This window comes from Platalea leucorodia, assembly GCF_965183815.1.
Source record: "Platalea leucorodia genome assembly, chromosome: 20".
In the NCBI taxonomy this organism is placed as follows: domain Eukaryota; kingdom Metazoa; phylum Chordata; class Aves; order Pelecaniformes; family Threskiornithidae; genus Platalea; species Platalea leucorodia.
This window is the reverse complement of record NC_138842.1, coordinates 4,655,843-4,677,062: the sequence shown is the minus strand read 5'-3', so window position 1 is coordinate 4,677,062 and position 21,220 is coordinate 4,655,843. Positions and strand designations below refer to the sequence as shown.

Genomic DNA, 21,220 nt, shown 5'->3' with positions numbered 1-21,220 from the left:
GCGCATCCCTGCTCTCATCCTCCATGTTCTGTCTAACAAGGCCTGATTTCTCTCCGCACCCTCATTCTCACCCGGGCAGAGACAACCACGTTCTCTGTGGTGTTTTAGGACGACACCGGTTTCTCCTCAGAGCAGAGCCCGGCCTTTGCAGCATCTCCAGTCCTGCTTTGTAATCCATCCTAAGTTTTTCTCGTCCGTAATCAGGGCTAACGCACCAAACCGAGCTAAGGGACAACGTGACATTCGCACGTCAGCGCTGCTCACGGCATGCTCTCAGCATCACGTACTAAAGCAGAAAGTAAATGGAGGCTCTGAAGGGTGGAAAACTGCGGCTGTTCAGCGTCCTTGGGGATGGAGGGAGCAGATGGACGACCGCGACCGTTCAGCTGGGGTCGGTGCCTTAGGCTGGAAGCTGACCAGAGGTCATAAATCACGTACGGCCAGGCCCCAGGCAGGAGCGCTGTGAATTGCATCAAATGTTTACATGGCATAAAATGCTGAGTGGAAAAGTCAGAGGGAGTTGCTAGGAGGAGGGCTACGCGCAACCCGTGTCCTGGCCAGCCTCTGTGACCCTGTGCGGTGGGAAAAGGGGCAAAGGAACTTCTGCAGTTGGGGGTCTGCATGAAGAAGCATTTCTGGTGCCACCAGACGCGGCGGGCGTGCTGACCCACGGGAAGCCCCTCGCGTCAAGGAACAGTTTGTGGCTCCTGTCCTTGCTCTGCCATGCACAGGGCTGGAACTTGAATCGGGACCTTTGGGTGACGACAGAAGGCATAGTCTTGAGTCGGAACTTGGGTGGACAAGGTTAGGGACAGGAGGTGCAGTGGGAAAAGGAAAGGGGCCCCGTATCATAGAGCGCTAGCTGTCACTCTCCCATGCCTCTAAAGATAAGGGCGGTCAATACAAACCATCACCCCGTACCTGACCAGGGACAGCAGGCAAAGCGCGCTCCACCCTGTGCAGAGTACAGGCTGCTACAGGGGAGATGCTCCTCAGGCACGCAGTGCTAACTTGTACTGAATACACGGCGCAGCACCAAGTCTCACGGGAGCTGTGCTGTTAGCAAGGGATTGCCTTTGCTTTTTTTTTTTTGGTTTTGTTTTTTTAAATCACAGGCAGAATTTCAGTAAGACCTAAGAATAGCACTACCTGCATCTTGAAATTAAATACTGACATTTAGATGTGCAACCGTACTTTGCACAGCAGACTGATAGCAAGTGAAGGCAGCCTAAACCAACAGTGAGTCAGTGCAGGGAGGAGGGCAGTTTGGCAAATGACTCATTACATGAGAAATTAAAGGCTGTTAACGTGCTGGACAAAAGTAACTCATTTACTGTAGATCAGAAAAATGAAGGCCCAGCAGGCTAGATGTTGACAAGTATTCTGCATGGAGTTTTTTTAAATGGTGAATTCCAACATTATTTTTGAAGCTAATTTAGTACATTAGAGATGAAGCACTGCTTCTCCTTTAAGCATTTAAAGCCAAATCTGGACGAGAGTGGAGATTATCAAAGGCACACTTCCTATTCACAACAGCAGCATTTGTTATTTATACCACACTTGCATCTGCACGCCCCAGTTGAAGATTTCCAAGGCGCATTTCCAAGGCAGTCCCTTCCCTTTCCCACTGTGTTCTTCCCCTTTGGTGTGTCAGTACAAACTGATCCAGGTTAAAAATAACCCAAGATTCCTGATACTGTACAAACGTATGCAATTGCACAACCCCTCTCAAAATGTGTATCGCCTAATCAGGATTTTGGATGTCATCAACTCAGGAGGGAGCCAGTAATAGCATTTCCTCATGAATCAGGGATAGACAGAAGGACACACCTATGAGACCACTGTGTTGTCACTGTGTTTTGTTTTAAATACTGTGTAATTATGTTGCAATTTTTACTCCCAGATTTCAGTAAAGAAGATTGCCGATGTTGGGAGACCTCTGCGCAAAACACCCTCAGGGAAAGAAGGCTGAAGCACTGCAAGAGAAGTCAACCACAGTTATGTTTAGTTACCCTCAATTCCACCTACATCTCCCTGACAGGAGATTCCTGTTAGCTAGTTCAAAATGTTTATCTGCAGAGAAGATCTAAACTGTCTGAACGCACCTCTTAGTTGTTCAAGGTTTCATTGTCATCTCACGCCTGGTTCAGGAGATGAACTGAAACGCACCGGGTGGTTCAGAAGTAAGGTTGCAGATGCGGGAGTGGGAGGGCAATGTCACCGGAGGTTTCTATCTGTGCTGTGTCTGTGCTGGCACTATTTATCATATTAGAGTGAAGCATCTACATCCTCAGCCAAAATATCTCAGGCAAAATAGCTGCATGGAAGTCAAAACACCATTTACTTCAATACACCCAAGGTTTCACATATTTCATACCATGTCACATAATTTAGACTAAAAAAAATACCCAGGAAAAAGACCAGCTTCCCCACAGTTTCTACGCAAATATTCACATAGTCTTTGTTAACTTTAAAATGGTATTTTTGACTCTCTACTTTTTTCCTTGGATTCAGCCTGACGGCATGTAACACATCATACCACAGAAGATGGAGCATTAGTACGAGTTTAGTTGAGCCGTAGCACTTAAGCTGCAGCACGTTTATTTATAAAACAACCAAACAAAAAAAAAATTACGAAATCATTGATTCAAAGGAATCAATAATAAATATTTGCTTTCCTCTGAGTTGTTCAGACACAGTACAAGTACACCAATTATAGCAGGTAGAAGAGATGTAAGCTTAGTTTAGCTGTTGAGAAACAAAAGAAAGCTATGTAACATTGTATGCATTTAATCACACTAGTACTAACTGGTATATGACAGTAAACACTTTAAGTACACTATTTACAAAATAGAGTTTGGCTTATGGTTCATTTGCTTCCCTTGTGCAACTCCTGATAGTATTATCTGGAGCTCAGAAAATGTCCCTTTGAAATTAATCTCCTTCTCGTATTTCCTTTGAGTAATGAACATTTCCCTTTGGGCTTCATGCTAGCAACTGAAGTGCAGAATTGACTCTATATTCATCTGTGAGATCATTGATGTGTGGTCTGAAAAGCACCATAGCGTTTCAGACTTTGTGATTTTAAATCACCGTGGTGCCCACACTTTCTAACCAGGGCCACACATCTTTGTTCCACGGGAGGAGACGGCCACGGTGCTTTTTCTGACACAGTTTGTTTACAGGGTACAGATAGCAGGCACGCGTACCGCCTGCTTCCCAACAGGGCTAGGAACAGCCGAGAATGATCACACACACCAGGCTTCAGCAATTGCTTCCAACTAACTTCTTTTCCCCAAGGTCCATCAACCTTTCATCCTATGCAATAAGAGAGAGAGCTCATATAACAAAAAAGGGACTTTGGAGTTGGAGAGCAGGAGAGGGCTACCACAGCTGATCTGTCCTGCAGCCTATTCCCAAAGGCCTCCAGGAAAGGCTGTCAGGAGCAGGCTGGACAAATTCTCCTAGCTGGCAGCAAGTGGCCTCTAGGCTGCAGACAGAGCATCCTCCTCTTTGCTAATTGCAAGTCTGGCCTGTGACTCAAAGCTAACCTACAGCATTTGGTACTTGGACTGTAGCCAGCTCAACTGTTTGAATTGTTACCCTTATTTTGTGGTAATAAGCTTCTGGTTGCTCAGGCGTGTATTCTTTACTGAGAAAAGCATTCCTGTTTTTATATGCATAGAATAAGTATCCTCAGATGCAACACAGGTAACATTAAGCACAACAAGCAACCACAGAAGAAGCCACAACCTACTTTAGCAGTCCTGCTCATGCTCTTTGGGACTTTCCCAGCTCTGGAGTACCTTGTAAGCGCTTTGGAGTGCCTAAGCCATCAGGGTCCAGGAAAAGAGCAACTGCAGAGGAATCGCAGACCCTTAGAGCTGCTGCTTCCAAGCAGTGACAGCCACTACCAAATCCACCAAAACACAGCTGATCCAGGAATGTGCCTCTGGAGGATCCAGGGAAACTGTCTAGGTAAAATGACACAGTATCCAACACCAGGAGCTGTCACAAAAGTAGAAGCTTATCAAACACCTAATACCAGATGTCTCCTTTGTTTAAATCTGCGACTCAAGACTGCTTTCCCTGCACAACAGATCAGTACTTTGTCCTGCCAAGGGTGGCTACATTGACTCGGGGGTAGAGAGAGCAAGTGACGTTTTGGTACATGCGATGAAAATGGGTGACTGGGAAGAGAAGTTCTCAGATAGTATATGGCGAGTTTGAAAATTATTTCCCATAAGGAAGTAGCTCAAGCAGGGCTTGGCTTTGATCAGATTGTCTGAGATCTCAAGCAAAGAACTTAAAATTCTGGGTCTCAGTCAGAAAAGGAGATTAACTACAGTCCCTGGAGTGAAAGAATTATAGATTTGTGGTTCTCCTGTGCTGATCCATCTCCTGTAGACTCATTCCACAAATTGGAGAGAACCTTCCCTCCCTCAACTGGGGGGGAAAAAAAAAGCACCCTCATTTTTTTAATAGAAAATCATCAGTCCAGGAATACAGGAATCTAGAACCTACAAGCTCAGTGCCTTGTGTGTAGCAGTGCTCAGAGCCAAGTCCTTCACAGGAAAATATAAATGACAGAATTATGCGAGCATCTGCCCCCAGAGGAAGCCCTGTCCCTATCTCTCATCGTTTCCTATTGGCCTTCAACTTGAAGTGTAAGACTTTATATTCCTTGGAAATGTTTATTCTGGCTAATTTAATCACAGAAAATATTTTTATGATTCTTGCAATTTTTTACGAGTCATGCTAAGGTTTAAGCCTCAACAATAGCACGTGGCCCAGCATTTCGTGTATAAATGGGACATTGCACACAAATACTTTCTAATGGAAGCAGCATTGTGCTTGTTTACCTATCCGTGGTGTATGTTCCTCACTACATGCTCTGTCACTCTATCCTTCAGTCTTACCTGGATGCCTGAAGGTCAGCTCAAGAATGCTGTTCGTTCAGTCTTGGGAAGAGCTCTCCATAATGCTTCTACAGCACAGCTTACCCCAAAACTGGTGAATTCACAACCTGGCGATAGCAAAGATATCTTCCAAATGCTTCGTCCAGGCTTTTTGGTAGATTAGTGGCCCTCACTTTTTGAGGTATTGCCCTTATTCTGGATTCAGCGCCCAGTTCTCATCACACTAAGGCTCATTTGCCACAGATAGCACTCCAGTGGAGTTACTGCAGCTTTGCAGTGCTGACCATAAAAGCAGAGTCAGGCTCCTGGCCGTATCTCTCTGGGTGCATCATTAAGTTTATTCTGGCAATTAAAGCACCTCTGTTTCCTTGACATAAAGGGTCCTTTCTCTTTAGTACAGAGGTTAGTTCAGACACATGCCTTAATACTGCATCTCTTGACCTTTTTGAGTGATCCTTTCATTTCCACTTTAGTTACAGCCTCCAAAAGTACTTCCCTAGAAGACTGAATGCAGAAAAGGTGAAGTGTCTGTCAGTTGCCTTTGAGGTTGAACACCAGACTACCCTCAGCAGAGAGTCTGCCTCAAAATCTTCAGATAAGACAATGCATCTTTGAGAAAGTTCTCCAAAACCGGTACAAGAGACTTTTCCCTCCCCACAAAACCTCTCTGGAATATTATGTGTCTTCATGTCTCTGTTGATGCCTTTTAAAAAATCCTGAGGTTTGGCTTCATTTCATTTGTACAGCGCCTAGCTGTTGTAGTTTTAAAATGCTCAGCGTTCCATTTCCAAAAAAGATAATTTAAAAAGAAGGTTCCCTTTTCCCTCAAATGTTTCTTTCTTCAAAAAAAAAAAAAAAAAATTCTGTATCAGAACCTCAGTGCTGGAAGATGTAAGAAAGAGTTGAGTGGGAGGGCTTCTTGTGGTGTGAACAATCACAAGTGATTAAAATTAAGCTGACCAGGAAGATAAATAACTAATCTAACAATTCCTATGTGGCTGGTGTTGTGTGAAGTGTTTCTGGACAGCAGGAGTCTCCAGGCGGCTGGTGAGCAGTCACACGGTCTGGAACGCTCGGCTTTGGGCAGGCACCATGACCAGCGTTGCTCCCATTTTCATCAAGTTAGCGTAGTCGACTTTCTTTGGCTCAATTTCTTTTCCTTCTGTCTCCCTCTGGCTGTACTGGGGAGGAGTTAGATGGGGAGTAGCTTCCGTTGACAAAGTCCGTTGGCTGCGAGAGGCACTGTTGGCTGTCGACCTGGTTGAGGAGGAACCTGAGCGCGAGCTCCTGGACCCAGAGGAAGAGGAACTGGGCTTGACGAGATGGGCCTTGGGTGCCTCTGCATCTTCTCTGCAATCAAACAGATGACAGGGCTCAAATACCATGAGAACAGAAATGCTTATACATTTTACCAGACTGAATTGCTGCTGCAATAAGCAGTTGCTTATTGAAGCTGCAAATCACCAGGGCATGTTTGTCCAGCCGTTTGAGCAAGTTACAGGGTTTTCTGAATTCTGTCCTACGTAACTTTGTGAACTGAACTCCCTATTGCTCTGCGGAGCTATTGGTCAAATGGATTTAGAATACATTCTGCACACGACTGGCTCTTCGTGTGCAGCTTTGAGGTCCGTGGAACGAATGCCAAGTGTCAGTGCAAACGGTTCAGATAGAACTGTCTGCTCTGTAATCCTTACTCATAATGACAGATGACCTAGACAGGACTAGCTGAGACCAGTTCTTCTAGTTAAAAAAAAAAAAACCATGGGTAGTGAAAGAAGTGCAAGAACTGGGCCCAGAGAGAGAGAGAGGAGGTAACAGTCATGTGTGAAAAGGGGATACAAGAGGCTGACGCTCAAACTAAAAATAAAAAGGCATACAAGATTTGAAAGCAAAGAGTACAGAAAAAGGGGAAAGGAAGAAACCAGCAGAGACTACCTTCTTGCTGGCAACCTGACCATCAGGCAGAGTAATCAGCTGCCGAATGGATTACAGAGATGACGTATGAGGGCAGGCAGTCTTTTACAAATAGAAATAAGGATGGAACAAGGCAAGAGGTTTCTTCAAGGGCAGGAGCAGCTAAAACTCATTCCTGGAAATATCTTTTTCCAGCACTTTCCTTCCCGAGAAGTTTAGGCTCGATTGGCTAGAGACCAATCTCTGCTTAGGGGAGTTAAGTGGCAGACCTCACACGCATGGAACAGATGAGTTCAAAGAACATGCGTCAGCATTCTTGGTACACCCGCTCAGGGCGAGGCTTCTCAACTCTGCACACAGGAGCTCAGGGGATTTTTCACCCTGAGCTAAATCCAGAAGCACAGTTGTTCAAAAGGCTCAAGAAAGACTGTGAGAACCTGCCTGCCTGTAGCATTCCCAACAGAAATTTCAACTGAAAAGAGAAAAGAAAAAACCCAACCCTCTCAGAACCACAATGGACAATTGAGTTGGATTTAGTACTGGAGAGGATTATGCAAATGCTTTAAAATGCTGAAATTGCAAGTGTGAGAGAGAATATTTTGTTGAGTTTTACGCTAATTTGTCCTGGGGGAAAAAAAAAGACATTTTAATCTATCTAATTTTCTGGAAAGTCTTCAACAAAGATGATTCTCACAGTCAGGAAATTTGTCGCTGATGTTCCAGGGAGACTTTAAAAGCTTTTTAGAACAACATTTTAAGACACTTATACCTAGGTTACTTAAAACTGTAGTGAAAAGATGTGTGAAACTGAAAGAAGGGAGGGTGGGAGGTGGGGGATTAAATAAAAGGCGTTACCTGATTTCATTTGGTGCCTCTTCTTCCTCATATCTCTTCTTTTCTTTCCTCCTTATTGTCAGCCTCACCACCAGGAAAAGGAGGGAAAGTCCCACCACCACGCCACAAACCGCTCCAGCAATCATGCCGATATTTTGTGCATCTGTTGTCCAGAAAACAAACGTGTTAGTAAACTCTCACTAGGGTCATATGGTCAGATTCTAGTCCACACTACAACTTACAGCACTGGGTATAAATCAGAACAGAATGTAGGAGTCTACTTATTTAGGCGTGCCTCCACACAGAAGTTGAATCAGTTTATCTTCACGCATTGGTTCTAAACCTGAGCTAACAGTGAAAAAATTATTCACTTCTGGAAAGGTGGGATCACAAGTGCTATGCCTTCAGCTATGGGTCAGAATTGAAAAGAGAAGGAAAAATCCTCTTAGAAGGGCACAGAACCACAGAAAGTACAGAGACAGACAGGACAACCCACATGCGAAACAAAGCACCAAGCAGCTTCCTAGAGGCAGAACAGTGTTTGAACTATGAATGTTTACCCATGGGGACTTTTTTCCCCTTCAACTCACCCTGAAATGATTACAATCCACTTGCAGAATGAATTATTCAATTGGGGAAAAAAGTGACCCGAGGGGGATAGAGAGGAAGGAGAAAAGGAAGACCATGCTGTGCAGGTGCAAGGAATTTTTCATCCACAATAACAAAGTTAATGAGAGAACACTTCCTACTGTACATGGGCCCTTAGTTGATACTTTATGACAATTTCTTTTGATAAGAGTGGTTAGGTTGGGTTTGGCTGAAAGTTGTTTCCTTAAGGCTTGTCCCTACAGAGGATTTAGCAAACCGAAGTGAGGTTTTAAACCAATTCACTTCAATTGGCATAAAAGCTGCCTGGATGCTTTTACTTCAAATGCCTGAGGCAAACAGGTTTTCCTTGCTACATGACCATATTCCAGTTATTTCAGGCCTGGCTGGGCAGAATAATTCCAAAGCTATAGCATCTCCACAGAAGAGACTTCACTATTAGCAGCCTTTTATCACAGCAGTTCTCTCCTGAGAGCTGCACATAAAAACCTCCTAAACTGTATTGTTTGGATTTGTCCTCAGTGCTAAACGCCACTCTTTTCCTTGCACGTATATGCAAGGACAGAGATACCTAGACATGCACACGCCCTTGATGGGGTTAATCAGGTAGGAGGTCGATTTTAATCTCTGGTGTTCAGGACAGAATTTATTCAATCTGGATTAAAACTAAACTGTGTCAAAAGTTGCTTTTTATTCTGCACATTACTTCATGTCAAAGTCAGCCTTCCCAACTGCCTTTAGATAGTCTACTGTCTCAAGTGCAACAGATAAGTAATTTGGAATTGGAATGATGGACTACCCACACGGAGATTTTATACTTGAGAGTAATCTCATGCAGTCACTCCACCCAGAAGTACCTCTAAAAGCTGGAGACTCTGGCACCTCTAACTCACCATTTTTGTCCTCGTATTTCATTAGTCATTCTCAAAATCAAAATTTCTAACAGACCAAAACATCTGAGCTCACATGATGCATTAGCCACTTTAGGTTATACAGAGGACTACTGCGCAAACCATAAGCGCAATAAATAAGAACTACTTTATGTGATTCACTTATGAAAGGGCAAAGGTGTGGCACAGAGTTTACCAGTTGAGACAGGGCAGCTGTGAAGCAGCGCTGCTCACATGGTGGTGCGAAAACTAGTTATGTGCCAATACTTACGCTGCACCGTCACCTGAACAACACAGCTTTCTTGTCCAGCCTCGTTGGTGGCAATGCATTGGTATAACCCTGTGCTCATCTGTGTAAGATTCTTCAGTAGGACTTGCCCGGGATTAGAAATGTCTGAAACAGGAAAAGCAACACTGAGATTAAGCGAAAAACAATACTAAGGAACCTTAACAGTGGATAGGACACAGAAGCACAAATTGAACTCCCAGATTGAATCAGTTCCAGAACGATTAATGATGCCTCATAAAAGATCATTTGTCAACCTTCAGCAAAACATTAAACAAATTCCTCATGCACTTCCTTGTTCAGGGTGGAGCACGGCACAATGTCCAGCTGGGGTAGTGAGAGGTACTGGTATACCGTTGCTATCACTGCCATCAAGTAATCCCCGTTTAAAAAGAAGGCATGTGACTGTACGTGTGCGTGTACATGCGGGCCGTTATCTGGCTTTGAGTGTACCGAGAGCTCTAAGAGGAAATGACCCGACTTACTGACTCTTGATGTGGGCGGGAGATGTTCAGCTCTCTCGTTTTCCTCATTTATGCGCTGCCATCGGTAGGAGATGGGTGCAGTGCCAGAGGCGGAACGGCACTGCAAGGACAGTTCCTTTCCTTCCAACAGCTCCCCTTCTAGCCAGCATTTGGGCTTGGACGGTTTTTCTAGAGGAAACAGAAGACAGGTCGTGCAAATGCAGCAGACTATTTTCTTGGTGGAAAACTCTTTCTTTGGCAAAGTACGTAATTTAAGCAGCTTCTAAGAGCTGCCTTCTCTGGAATGCATTAAGGAATTACACCAGTGATGTTTGTCAGGGGACTTTAGCTGCAACTGTGCGCAACTTCATAGTCTAAGAAGTAGAGCTGTCTGGCTTAGCCACAGAAATAACACATTATAGTACTCAGGCTATTTGCTTCGTGGATGCTTGCATCAGTGGAGCTGTATCACTGCGTTCCTCTTCTAGGTACTATTTAAAGAACATCCTTTCCCTCCTCCTACTTCTCTATTTCTTCTTTCTCCCCACAGCATCTGGTAGGCCACAGCACTTCTTCCACAGGATGACAGTGTATGTGAAAAAGCCAACCAATAAACTGAAATCAGGGAAGAGAAATGCTAACCCTGGCAGCTCCACTGACTTGGATCAGTTTGGGGTCCTGGGACATGAACCCAGAGTCCTCAGCAGGAGATCTGGACAGGGTGCTCGCCAGCTAAGCTAGAATATCAGTCTAGTTTGTGTGGTGAGATCATAGAGATAATTTAGAAAAAACAGTTCATATGATTTTGCAGGTGATTATACTTACCTCAAACCAGTTATTTAGGCTCTTCCTGTGTCCTGTCCTTTGCCAAAAAATGCAAAGGCAGATATGGAGTTGGACAGTGAAACCTGATCATGAGATGTCTTTGTATTTATACCCTGCTGAAATAAATCTCTCTACAGGAAATGAGTCTTGTGATTTTTTTTCTTTGGAAGAACAGTAAAATGACCTTACCTACAACCTTCAGGGTGATGCGAGCCCATTCGTACTGCCCAGCATTTTTAACCTTACATATGTACTTCCCCGCATCACTGGACTGCAGGGATATGATTTGTAAAGATGCATCTCCAGCAAGGAAGTTGGATGTGAAGGAAACGCGCCCTTTCTGTTCCTCATTCAGGTCATCATAAACACGGCCTCCAGAGTAAGTGATCACCTGAGGAGCAAAGACAGTCACTGATCAGCCAGCTGTAATTTTACTTTCACATGGAACAACGAATCAAAGCATTTTCAGGAACTGAAGGCTAAGGTTCAGTGTGGTTAAGTGACTTGCCAAGGGTCACACAGGAAGCCTGGGGCAGGGTGGAAAATTAAACCTGGATTTCAACTCTGAGACTGACACATAAAATTTTTATGCTAGAGATTTATACTGGAGCATTTATACTAGCATCAAAATAGACATCAGCTTATACCATAATATATAAAAGCAGTCTTTAATTTTGTCTGGTTTTGGCTAGCTAATTTAAGTTACTGCAGACCTGTGTTTTGTAAGTATTAAACAACCGTATTTTTCCCCAAAACCAAGGTTTCAATAACGGCCTACAAAATCCAAGGTCATTTTTGAAAACCTGAAGGGCAATTCTGAAGTTTATCCAATGATGACTCATTACATAACAGCATTAGTTTAAAGAAAACTTGACTGTAACACAACCTGTTCCAATACAGCATGCGTGAATATCAAGTAACTTCTATACATTATAAATCTCTCCAAATAAATCAGCTGTGTTTTCTAAACACTGCTTACTTCATCAGAATAACTTGCAAATATCATCACAGAAGTCTCTTTAAATGAATGGCTGCTACTGATGTCAAGATAGAAATAAGGCGATTTTCTCAGCAGATGCTAATCACGGCTGAACCTACCGCTTTTTGTACTGTTTCAGAAATGTGCAGCAGCCACTCAATATCCAGGCTCCCTTGCTCCAGGAGGCCCAGGCGGTGGTGACAAGGCAAAGTCACGTTTTCTTCAGCCACTCTCTTAAATTCAGTCTGAGCCTCGGACAGCCAAACAGAACAGGAAGCTGAAAGACAGATCCCAGGATTAAGGATGCATCTCTGCACTGACAAGTGTTGCTAGCTTAGGTTTCACTGAATCCTTGCTCATTTGCTTCACAGCATCAAAGAAAACCCAACAGCTTGGCTTCCTGGACAGATTGCAGCTGATTAAAGGGGACATCTATACATACACAGGCAGCTAGTTTCGCACTAATATTTAAGCACGAAGAACAGATGGCTTCACACTCCAGAGCTGTCAATACTAAAGTCGCACCCACATCCTCTATACACTCAAAATTTCAGATTACCTCCTTGGTTTTGCCTTCACCTCTTACAACCTTAATTCATAAGCAATGTTTCCACCCAGACCACCTTCAGAGCCCATCGCTTTATTCCTATGTCAGTCTGACGAGGCTTGGAGTCTCTTCCCTAACACTGGATGATGTTCGTTGCGTGCATTTCAGCACTGGAAATAAGAGAGCAGCCTGGGAACAAGAGGGTTAACCTTCAGAAAGGCACGGTACAAGTAGGCTAGGGAAGTGTCTTTGAATAGCAACGTCAAAAAAAATCATAAGTTGTCAAAAACGGTTTGTCAGGATTTAAAAAAAAAAAAAATGGGGGAGAAATTGCCAAGCTGAACCACTAGAGGGAAGCAGAGCCTTCTAAATGTTATCCAGCAGAACCCAAACCGCATGTTAACTCCCTAAAACCTGGAGCAGGAGACGGCGTTCCGCAGAAAAACATGTTCCAGCAGCACTGCGTTAGTCACGGTGAAACTCCCCATTTCTTTCCGAGTTTCTTTCTGTACTGCATCCCTGCTAAAACTGAACAAAATCAGGGGTCGATTCGTGGCTTTGCCCATCTCCAACTTTTGATAACGCATGGACTCACCATGCTAAGTTCAAACTCAATTAAAACTGACCCAACAGATCAGAGGCATGGAAAATTACAGGCATTTAGGTCAGGGACCCCCAGGTCTGCTATGACACCAAATAAAAAATTTTCCAACCAAGTTTCCACGGGGATTTCTGGGGCACAAATGCCATCTGCCTTTTGTGTATGAATCTTCAGAGTGCAACTAGGTTGGTGTTAAGTTTTGCTGTGTAAGAAGAAAGCCTAAAAGCATTTTTTTCCCCTGTGAAATGAAGTGAGATGAAGTATCTTGCGTCTTAGACCAATTATTGTGAAACTGATGAAAACGGTGAGAGTTGGCAGCACGAGGAAGTCACAAGTGCGACTGAACACACAATCCTGTGATTACATAGCAAGATTACTGGCAAGAGCATAAGAAGCTCTAGTTACATAGGCTAAATTTGTTCCTATACTTGTATTTAAAGAGTGGATCTTTAACCTTTCCTTTACCTTTAAGTGAAGGGAAAAAAAAAAAAAAAAGGAAAAATTACATCCAACACGACACTTTCTCAGCTTTTTCTGTTTCTTCAGGACCAACTCTGGTTTTAGAAAATTCGTTCTGTTCCTGCTCCCATTCTCAGATGGGCCTCTGAGTTGTTAGCATGACCATCCCTCAGCTCCTGAGCTTCTGGTATTTAATCAATACTTGCCAAGCATTTCTATAAAAGGTATCATCTACTGTGTGCATGCACATATATAAAACACCTAGAATTTTAAGACAAGTGGGGTCTTGCAAAGGATTAAGTTCTCCTCCTCTACGTGGATCTCTGAATGAATTGATGAGAGTGAAAGCTCCTTTTCAGCCACATTAGCTGCTTTCTTTAAAGGGAAAATTAATCCAGTTTATCACTGGATTCACTAGTCTCAAAGCTCCATCTGGCCAAATACAATTATACTTTCTGCCTAAGATGAACGCCTGCTTTCTCCTACAGCCCACATTGCTGCGGGCTGCCCTCATTAAACACACGGACACTCACTAGATGACCAATCAATAAGTTTAATTTAAGCACCACAATAGTGAGCATTCACATAACATTTGCAACATTTACAAAGTCCTGTGCCAGCAGAGCACTGAGGTTTTGTGCCACCAGCAAACACGGTCTGGATTTAAGAAAGAGCCTGTGCCCATCAGCTCATCTTCTAAATGCCCGTAGGAACAGGGAGACATCCAATGAGAGAGTGACGGCAAACTTCCAAAGCACCCTTTGCTTTTTCAATCGTGCAATCAGAGATAACTTGGAGCTGATTCACGAGTGAACTGACAACCAGATTGTCACGTACATTGCATGCTCTTCCGTGACATGTTTTTTTATTAAAAAAAAAGAAGTGTTCCTTTAGTCCTTATTATCTCCTGAATAACACCCACAAACTCACAAGGAAGTCTAAGTTTTGCAGGTGTTCTAGACAAAACCCTCACCATTTTCTTTCCAGTCATCTATACCTGTATACAGTCAAAAGGAAGCTCAAAAACATAGCTCCAAAAGGACTCAACATAGGGTGCCAGTTATGGGATTTACCCACAAAAAAATCCAAAGAGCGCTCAATGTCAACAAACCTCATGCCTTTTAATAGTTCGGGTAGGGTCTCACTGTAGCAAGCAGTGATGAAATGGAAATTTACCTTTAGATATGTGCTGGAATTTACTGCATACGCCTCAGAAAGAAAAAGGAACTAGAAAACACATCCAAGCCCCCTCTAGGTTGTTTTATTATTCAATGAAGAATAAATGCCCTCTGAAGTTCTCTTGTATTTGTGTAGGTGAGACCTAGCAAGAACAGGTCAAAGAAATGAGATTTCGCTCATAGTGCTTTTACCATTCCCCCACCCCTCAGTTTAAATGAGTATTAAAAGAGAGTGTCTGCTTTATGGACAACCTCTTCCAGCAGCAGCCACCTCCATGTACTGGCCAGGACATACATTGCTTAGTTTGCAAAATCAGCTCGCTCCTAGCAAGCACTTTTGCTCTGCTGGGTGGATGCGCAGCTGGCTCCATAACCTTCCCCTTAAAGAGCTTCACAGCCACACGAGGGCAGAGCCCACGCAGAGTAAGGCCTTAAGGGCTGGCTCCGGTAGACAATAGATGAAGACAACAGATGATTTTCCCAGAAGTCGGATCCAAGCGTCTCGCTCAGTAATGCCACATATATGCAGGCTCCGCAGTTCTTACCCAAAAAACCCTCTTCCCCTTCCACATCCTGTGTGTGGCTCCTTCTGCTGCAAGGAGCAATTCGGGAATTGCTTTTCAGCTTTACTCAGACCTTACTCAGCCCACATCCCATGACATCAGCAGGACATTAGTTTGTTTTTCCTGCGGAGCAGGAACCCTAAACTTATTGCGACTGCAGCATTTGAAAGCATTGGCCATAGGCCTGAAAAAAAAAAAAAAAAAGCAGCACTGGGTGCAGTGCCAGGCTTTCTGACACACCACAGGCAATGCAATGTTCTGTATTTGGGGGAGGAGGAGACCATTGTAATGTTTAAATGCTTGCTCTATTGTTCAGAAGACAATACCTCACCCAACACCCTGCACACAAGGGAGAAAGATTATTGTCTCTCATCCCTCGCTGAGGTTTTAAATATCCAAGAACTACAGAGCAACAAGTATTTTAAACAGTACTAAAGCTAGCACACCTAAACAGACAGTACCCAAACAGCACAAACAGATTTATTAGGGAAAGGGATTTTTAGCCCTCTCAGTAACAGTCCATTCTGCAGTACATGCATAATAGATTTTAAAGAAAACAGTGTGGACAATATCCTGCATCTTTCTCATGCAAAGATGTCCGTCTTAAAGCATTTCCCAGAACTCATTTCAACACTTTAAGGACCACTCATTTTAAATGTATCACACATTATAAGAACGTTTGAATTTCAGAAATGCTTGCCCTTTAAAAGAGGTTTAGAGGGAAGGAACCATCTCCTGTACAACACAGCAAGTGCTGAGCAGATTGGGACTGTGTATTTGGCCTTATCACAGGTATGACCAAAGTAGTGTTTTTGTGTCTGAATCCTTAACACAGTGACATGTACTTTCATATACATGCTATTATGAAGCTCAGTTTATTTTCATGCCCATCCAATAACAAGTATATGTATATACACATATATATATATCTCAACAAAATCAAACATACCTATCTGCAAGGCACATAAACATAAAGCAGAAGCAAAGTGAAAAATGTTTCACTGACATCTTTATTTGTAGGCAAATTCATGTGCTAAAAGCTAAAGAGCTTCCAGATTTAAATCTTTCATTAGGTTCAGAAGGCAGCTTGAATTAGGGAATAATGCTAAATATAGATTATACTTCTAAAAAAATAAACTGTGCTGTATCACCTAACTGCTGGAATTAGGAGGAACAGCCGAGAAAAGATTCAGAGAATTGAGATTTAAGAAATCCATAATGATGCTTTGTAAATTTGTCCCAAACCATATCTACACCAAGTTCATTTAAGATGTGAATATCCAAAATGAGTCTTGAAAAATTTCAGTTGTTCCAGGAACTCGGTGAAGTTTATTCAGCTACACTTTTTAATCATTTATTTTGGCTTTTTAACAAGGATGACCTCTGCAAAAAAATATTCCGAGATACTGATGTCCGTGGAGGGATAGACATGCAGCCTGTAATTTTCCTGCAACTCAAGAGGGAAGCGACTCAGGAAGCAAGCGACTCAAGTCTGCTGCAGAGGAAAACTTTCTTCAATACAGCCACAAAAGCAGGAATTCCAATAGTATCTACACACACAGTTTATAGCACTGTCTGGACAATTTCCATTTCACCTGTGATAGGTGCTCTACCTGCTTTTGTTCATTAATATCAAACTGTTTCCTGGATGAAAATGTGACAGGAACAGTGAATGGCCACTGTTGTCAAGGCACATCACATCCTTTCTGAAAGAACAGTCCTCTGCAGACAACTTCTCAAGCATAACCAGTAATTTTGTGGTCTGATTTTGAGTCCTTCTTAGGATACTCTTAAAAGAATTATTTTCATATCTGTGTGATTCCACTATCTGAAAATGGGGTCCTTCTGAGAAGGAAGTTTTGGTCCTGTAGTCCTCTGAATAACACACATTCTTCTCAAAATCCAGGTAGGCTTTTGGAAAAAAATGCCTCAGTGCATCCGACAGTCCTGTGCAATGGCTGGTCTCAACTAGATCTGCAGGCTGAGCTGCTTGTGTAAGTACTTCATTTTAGTCAAAATGATCTAAATTACTGAAACAGTTTAAATTAGCCCAAAGAAAATAAATATCCACAGAATTATTCAGGCTTGTCATGTTTCTCTAGCTGAATAATCCTGCACAGTTGACTCACTCGTTGTTGTGCTAAAAACATTTATCCCACTCAAGAAAGTATTTAAAAACAGAGTATCTGTCTAAATTAGATATATACAAGAATAATATGTTTGAGAATTAACAAACAAAAAGCCCAGGACAGCCTACCATGTTGCAACTTTGAACCACTCCTTCATGCCAGGAATTTAAGACATTTCACATCTGTTAGAGTTTGATCTTGCTACAGTCTTGTAGGAAATTATTTACTAAGCTTCTTTACAGAAAAGCAAAAGCCTGCCCCCCACTCTGTCCAGTGGTCATTACAGTGGTAAGGAGCAAAATCTGAGCATTTTACAATAAGCAAATCTGGAATTTTACATGCTTAAATAGGAAGCTACTTCTATGGCCAAAGAATTACATCCTGAGTAAAACTTTCAGAGCTGCTTGAGTGACCTGGAAGCTCAAATCAGCTAAGTGCTAAAGATACTACAGACACTAGTTCTACAGTTAAGTATTTAAGGCTCAGTAGGCCTTAAAATTAAGCTCTCCATTGAGAAACCAAGCATTTTCCCCCACAGTATTACTGTTCAGTAATGACAGACACACACATTAAGGCTTTTATCTCCCCTTTGACTCTCTTCCCCAGTTTCTGCTGTGGATAAACCAAGACAGTGGATAGCTATGTTGGTTTGTTCCAGAGCTGTAAGGAGAACCCACAAGGTCAACACCCCCTGCTCGCCCTCAGACCACACTAGCCCTAACAGTTAGTTACCCTGACAGCATTTTAGGCCAAAAATATAAAACAGTGTCTTCTTACAGACAGCTATTTTGCATTCTTTAGCACAAGGGAGGAGAAGCTGGGGGCAGCCGAAGTCTCCTAAGGATAATTAACTCAGCCAAGGCTGTGCTCTGGGACATCTGCTTTCTGTATTCCTTGGCTGGCAGAGACATAAAGGCCAAAGGTTGCCTCCTCCCAAGAGCTCAAGCACTCCAAGCGACCAAGACCTGGTCCCCAGTGCATGCTGCCTGCAGCCTGCTCCCCTCCGCCTCCCTTTGATTTCAGGAATTTGGTTGTGAAGCAAAAGCATCTCAAATAAGAAAAATGTGAGCTAACAGTCAGCTCCCGCAGGAACAGGCTAGCTGTGTTAAAATAAAGAGGTCAGCCTATCCCCATCCATATCCACACAGCATTGCAGAGGTTCTGTAATTGGAACCACATGTGCTTGGGGCTGAGGTCTGAAGAGGCTGTTAAAACAGAAAGCAAAGGGGAAGAGTCCTGCATGTTGCTGAGTTTCCAAGAGGTGACGTGAAGCATTTGGAATTGAAACTGCAGAGGAGCTAGGAAGGCCCAAGGACAACAGAAAAAGCAACATTTAAAGCAAAGACTCTGATTTTTAGAGGTTTGCAACAACTAAGCAAGAGTGCAGGAGGGGGCTAGAATTTGGCTGGTGATACACAGGCTCCTACCAACAGAAACATCACCAGCTGCAGAAGCACAGGCAGTTGGCCACCAATCCTTCCCTGGGCAGTCTTGGGTGAGCCAGGGAAGTGATCTGCGGGATAGCTGTTACCAGCATAGTGGCAGTGCACATGGTGCGTGTCTAAATGCACTATGTCTTCACACCACCCCTAGGCACGAATGAGAAGGTCCGCCCAGTGCAGGTCTGGGTCTCGCAAATGACCCCAGCAGCCAGGATGGGGGAAAACCCAGGGTTTCTCTAGTATATTTAAGACAGAAAAGACTGATGAAAGACTGATCCCACAGCACCCAGTGGCCACATGCAATCTAAGGACCTTACCTATACATGCCTAGAATCAAGAGGTAAAATTCTGTCCCTAAAAATGCCAACAGGAAGTTTGCCTTCAGCACCACCACACATAATTGAATCCAAAGCCTGGAGAGACTTTGGAATATTGGAAAAACATTGAAACTTTCCATTAGCTGAGGATCTTCACAGGCAGCCAACAGCTATGTATGTACTGTGGCTGTCCTTTTTCCTCATTGCATTTTAAAATCAAGTGCAAGGAGGAGATTCTGGGTTTACATCCCTGGAGACCAGAGAACAGAAAACAAAGCATCAGAACTGCATCTTCCTATTTAATGGTTCACAGAGTGTCTGTACAGAGGAATGTGTGAAGTCCCTTAGCCTTTAGTCCAGGCAATTTTATCAGTAAAATGGTCCAGGTGTCTTCTGTTTACAGTAACACAGCTCAGCTAAGCCTTTCAGTAATGCAGCTGGTGATTTCAAGCTGTGTGGACTAGATCTGTACAGAGAGCTTGTCAGTACATATCAGATTCCTTGGGGGCTGAAGCACCTATGGCTGGCTGATATACCCTTTCTCTGCAAGCATCTCTGGGCTGCTTTGTATTGATGAAAGCAAAAGAATAACACATTCCACCCCTAAACATCAGAAATTTCACTCCTTTTGCCTGGTTTCAAATGAGGATTCAAAGTATGAGAAGAAAGATGGTTCAGTAATAATTTCTATGGTGTCTTCTGTCTGAGAAGTATGCTTAGGCCTCAGTCTTCCAGTGAGCCTATTGTTGCTGTCAGTTCACAGACATAAAAATGAAGGCACACAGAAATGAAGTTATCTGCCCAAGGCAGACACCAAGCAGAATCCAGAATACAAACCAAAAGAGACAGCAACAAAACTGTTTTCAAAATAGTATTTGTCCATCAGATCTTTCTTCACCAATTTCAAAATCCAAGGAGTAGGTTGCATCAGCTGAGTTAACTCTGAAAATCAGGAAGAGAAGAGGAGACTTGAGAGGTTGATAGATATTCCCAATGAAACCATTCTTGTACTGAGGATTCCATCTGTGTGGTTTTTTTTTCCTTAGCATCAAAGTGTAAGATGTTAACCAGAAAGCACTGAACTGATTGTGCTTTTCTGCTGCTTTTTATCATAGAAATTCAGCTTGGTTTAAGCTTGCTAAAAAAGGTACCAAGAAACTTGGAAGGTATTCACAAGTAAACTTCATGCCTTTCTGCATCCTTTGCTCACAGATATTTTCAAAGTTTGATCTAGTTTTAAGGTACATGTTTCAGTCCCTGTTCAGCACATCCATATTACCTCAATGAAATGTTCAGTTGCATACTCATAATTGCACATAACATGGTATGACATCTCACTTATCCACTACAAGCACTACTAATATGATACAAAATGAATGCCTAATGTATTAGCACTCTGTCACTTTTCATATTCACTCAATCTCAAATCCTCAGCTACAGCCTACCCTAGGGCAGAAAATGAACAGCAGCAGCAGCTCCTCCCCATCACCCCCCATAAGTCTTGGAAGAGAGATATATTAAACTCTGCAACACTTCTCAGATGAATACAAGGTGCAGTCTTCTGGTCTGAGCACAGGACCAGGAACACCAGCAGCTTAACTCTAGAAGAGTTATGGTTACAGATACTGCCTACCCAGCTGTCTGCAGCCCCTATTTCTCACCAATGCTACAGTAGTTAGGATCCATTACTTTGTATTTACTGAACCCATCAGAGGTTAGAAAATTAAAAAGAAACCTCATTCTCTTAATCCTCATCCTTACACTGGCTTCAGCATGAACCAGAAGGAAGAAAAAGGAGGATCAGGTTCTTAATTATCTTATCACTAGGATTCCACTCCCTCCCTGCGTCTTTGCTAGAGTTTGGCACAACAGCATACCAGCTGCAAGCAGACTCTGAGAACAGATACATCTTTTCTGTTTTTTCCACTGTTACCAGGAGTTATGGCATCTGGACATGTACACTAAGGTCTCAGACGACTAGAGGCGGAGCTCTGTAAATCCCACTTTCTGAATCAGAGCTACAAATTCAGCAAGTAGGGATTACCAAGGAATGCAAACCCTACTGTAAATGCTGGAAGAGATATCCACCAACTGCATTTTAGGAAGCTGGCATCATGCAGACAATTCACTAAATCTCTACACACTGAATATTAGTTCACATTGTACTGAAGAAAGTCTGATCTTGCATTTGGTGAGGCCCTGTGCTCAAAAGGATCCCGAGGTTCTTCCCAGTAACATTTACAAACCAAAGACTAGACTGAATACTA

General features: G+C 43.0%; 1 protein-coding gene across 1 annotated transcript in view; it reads right to left on the bottom strand.

Moving 5' to 3' along the window:
* Window positions 1–5,974: 5,974 nt before the first annotated feature.
* Window positions 5,975–21,220, bottom strand: part of CLMP (CXADR like cell adhesion molecule) — a gene marked incomplete at both ends in the record, with an annotated part of 40,466 nt that continues 25,220 nt past the window's right edge. Inside the window, 6 exon segments of the mRNA XM_082330856.1 lie at window positions 5,975–6,269; window positions 7,689–7,830; window positions 9,435–9,557; window positions 9,935–10,102; window positions 10,928–11,129; window positions 11,837–11,994. Of these exon segments, the coding sequence (XP_082186982.1) occupies window positions 5,975–6,269; window positions 7,689–7,830; window positions 9,435–9,557; window positions 9,935–10,102; window positions 10,928–11,129; window positions 11,837–11,994 (1,088 nt within the window).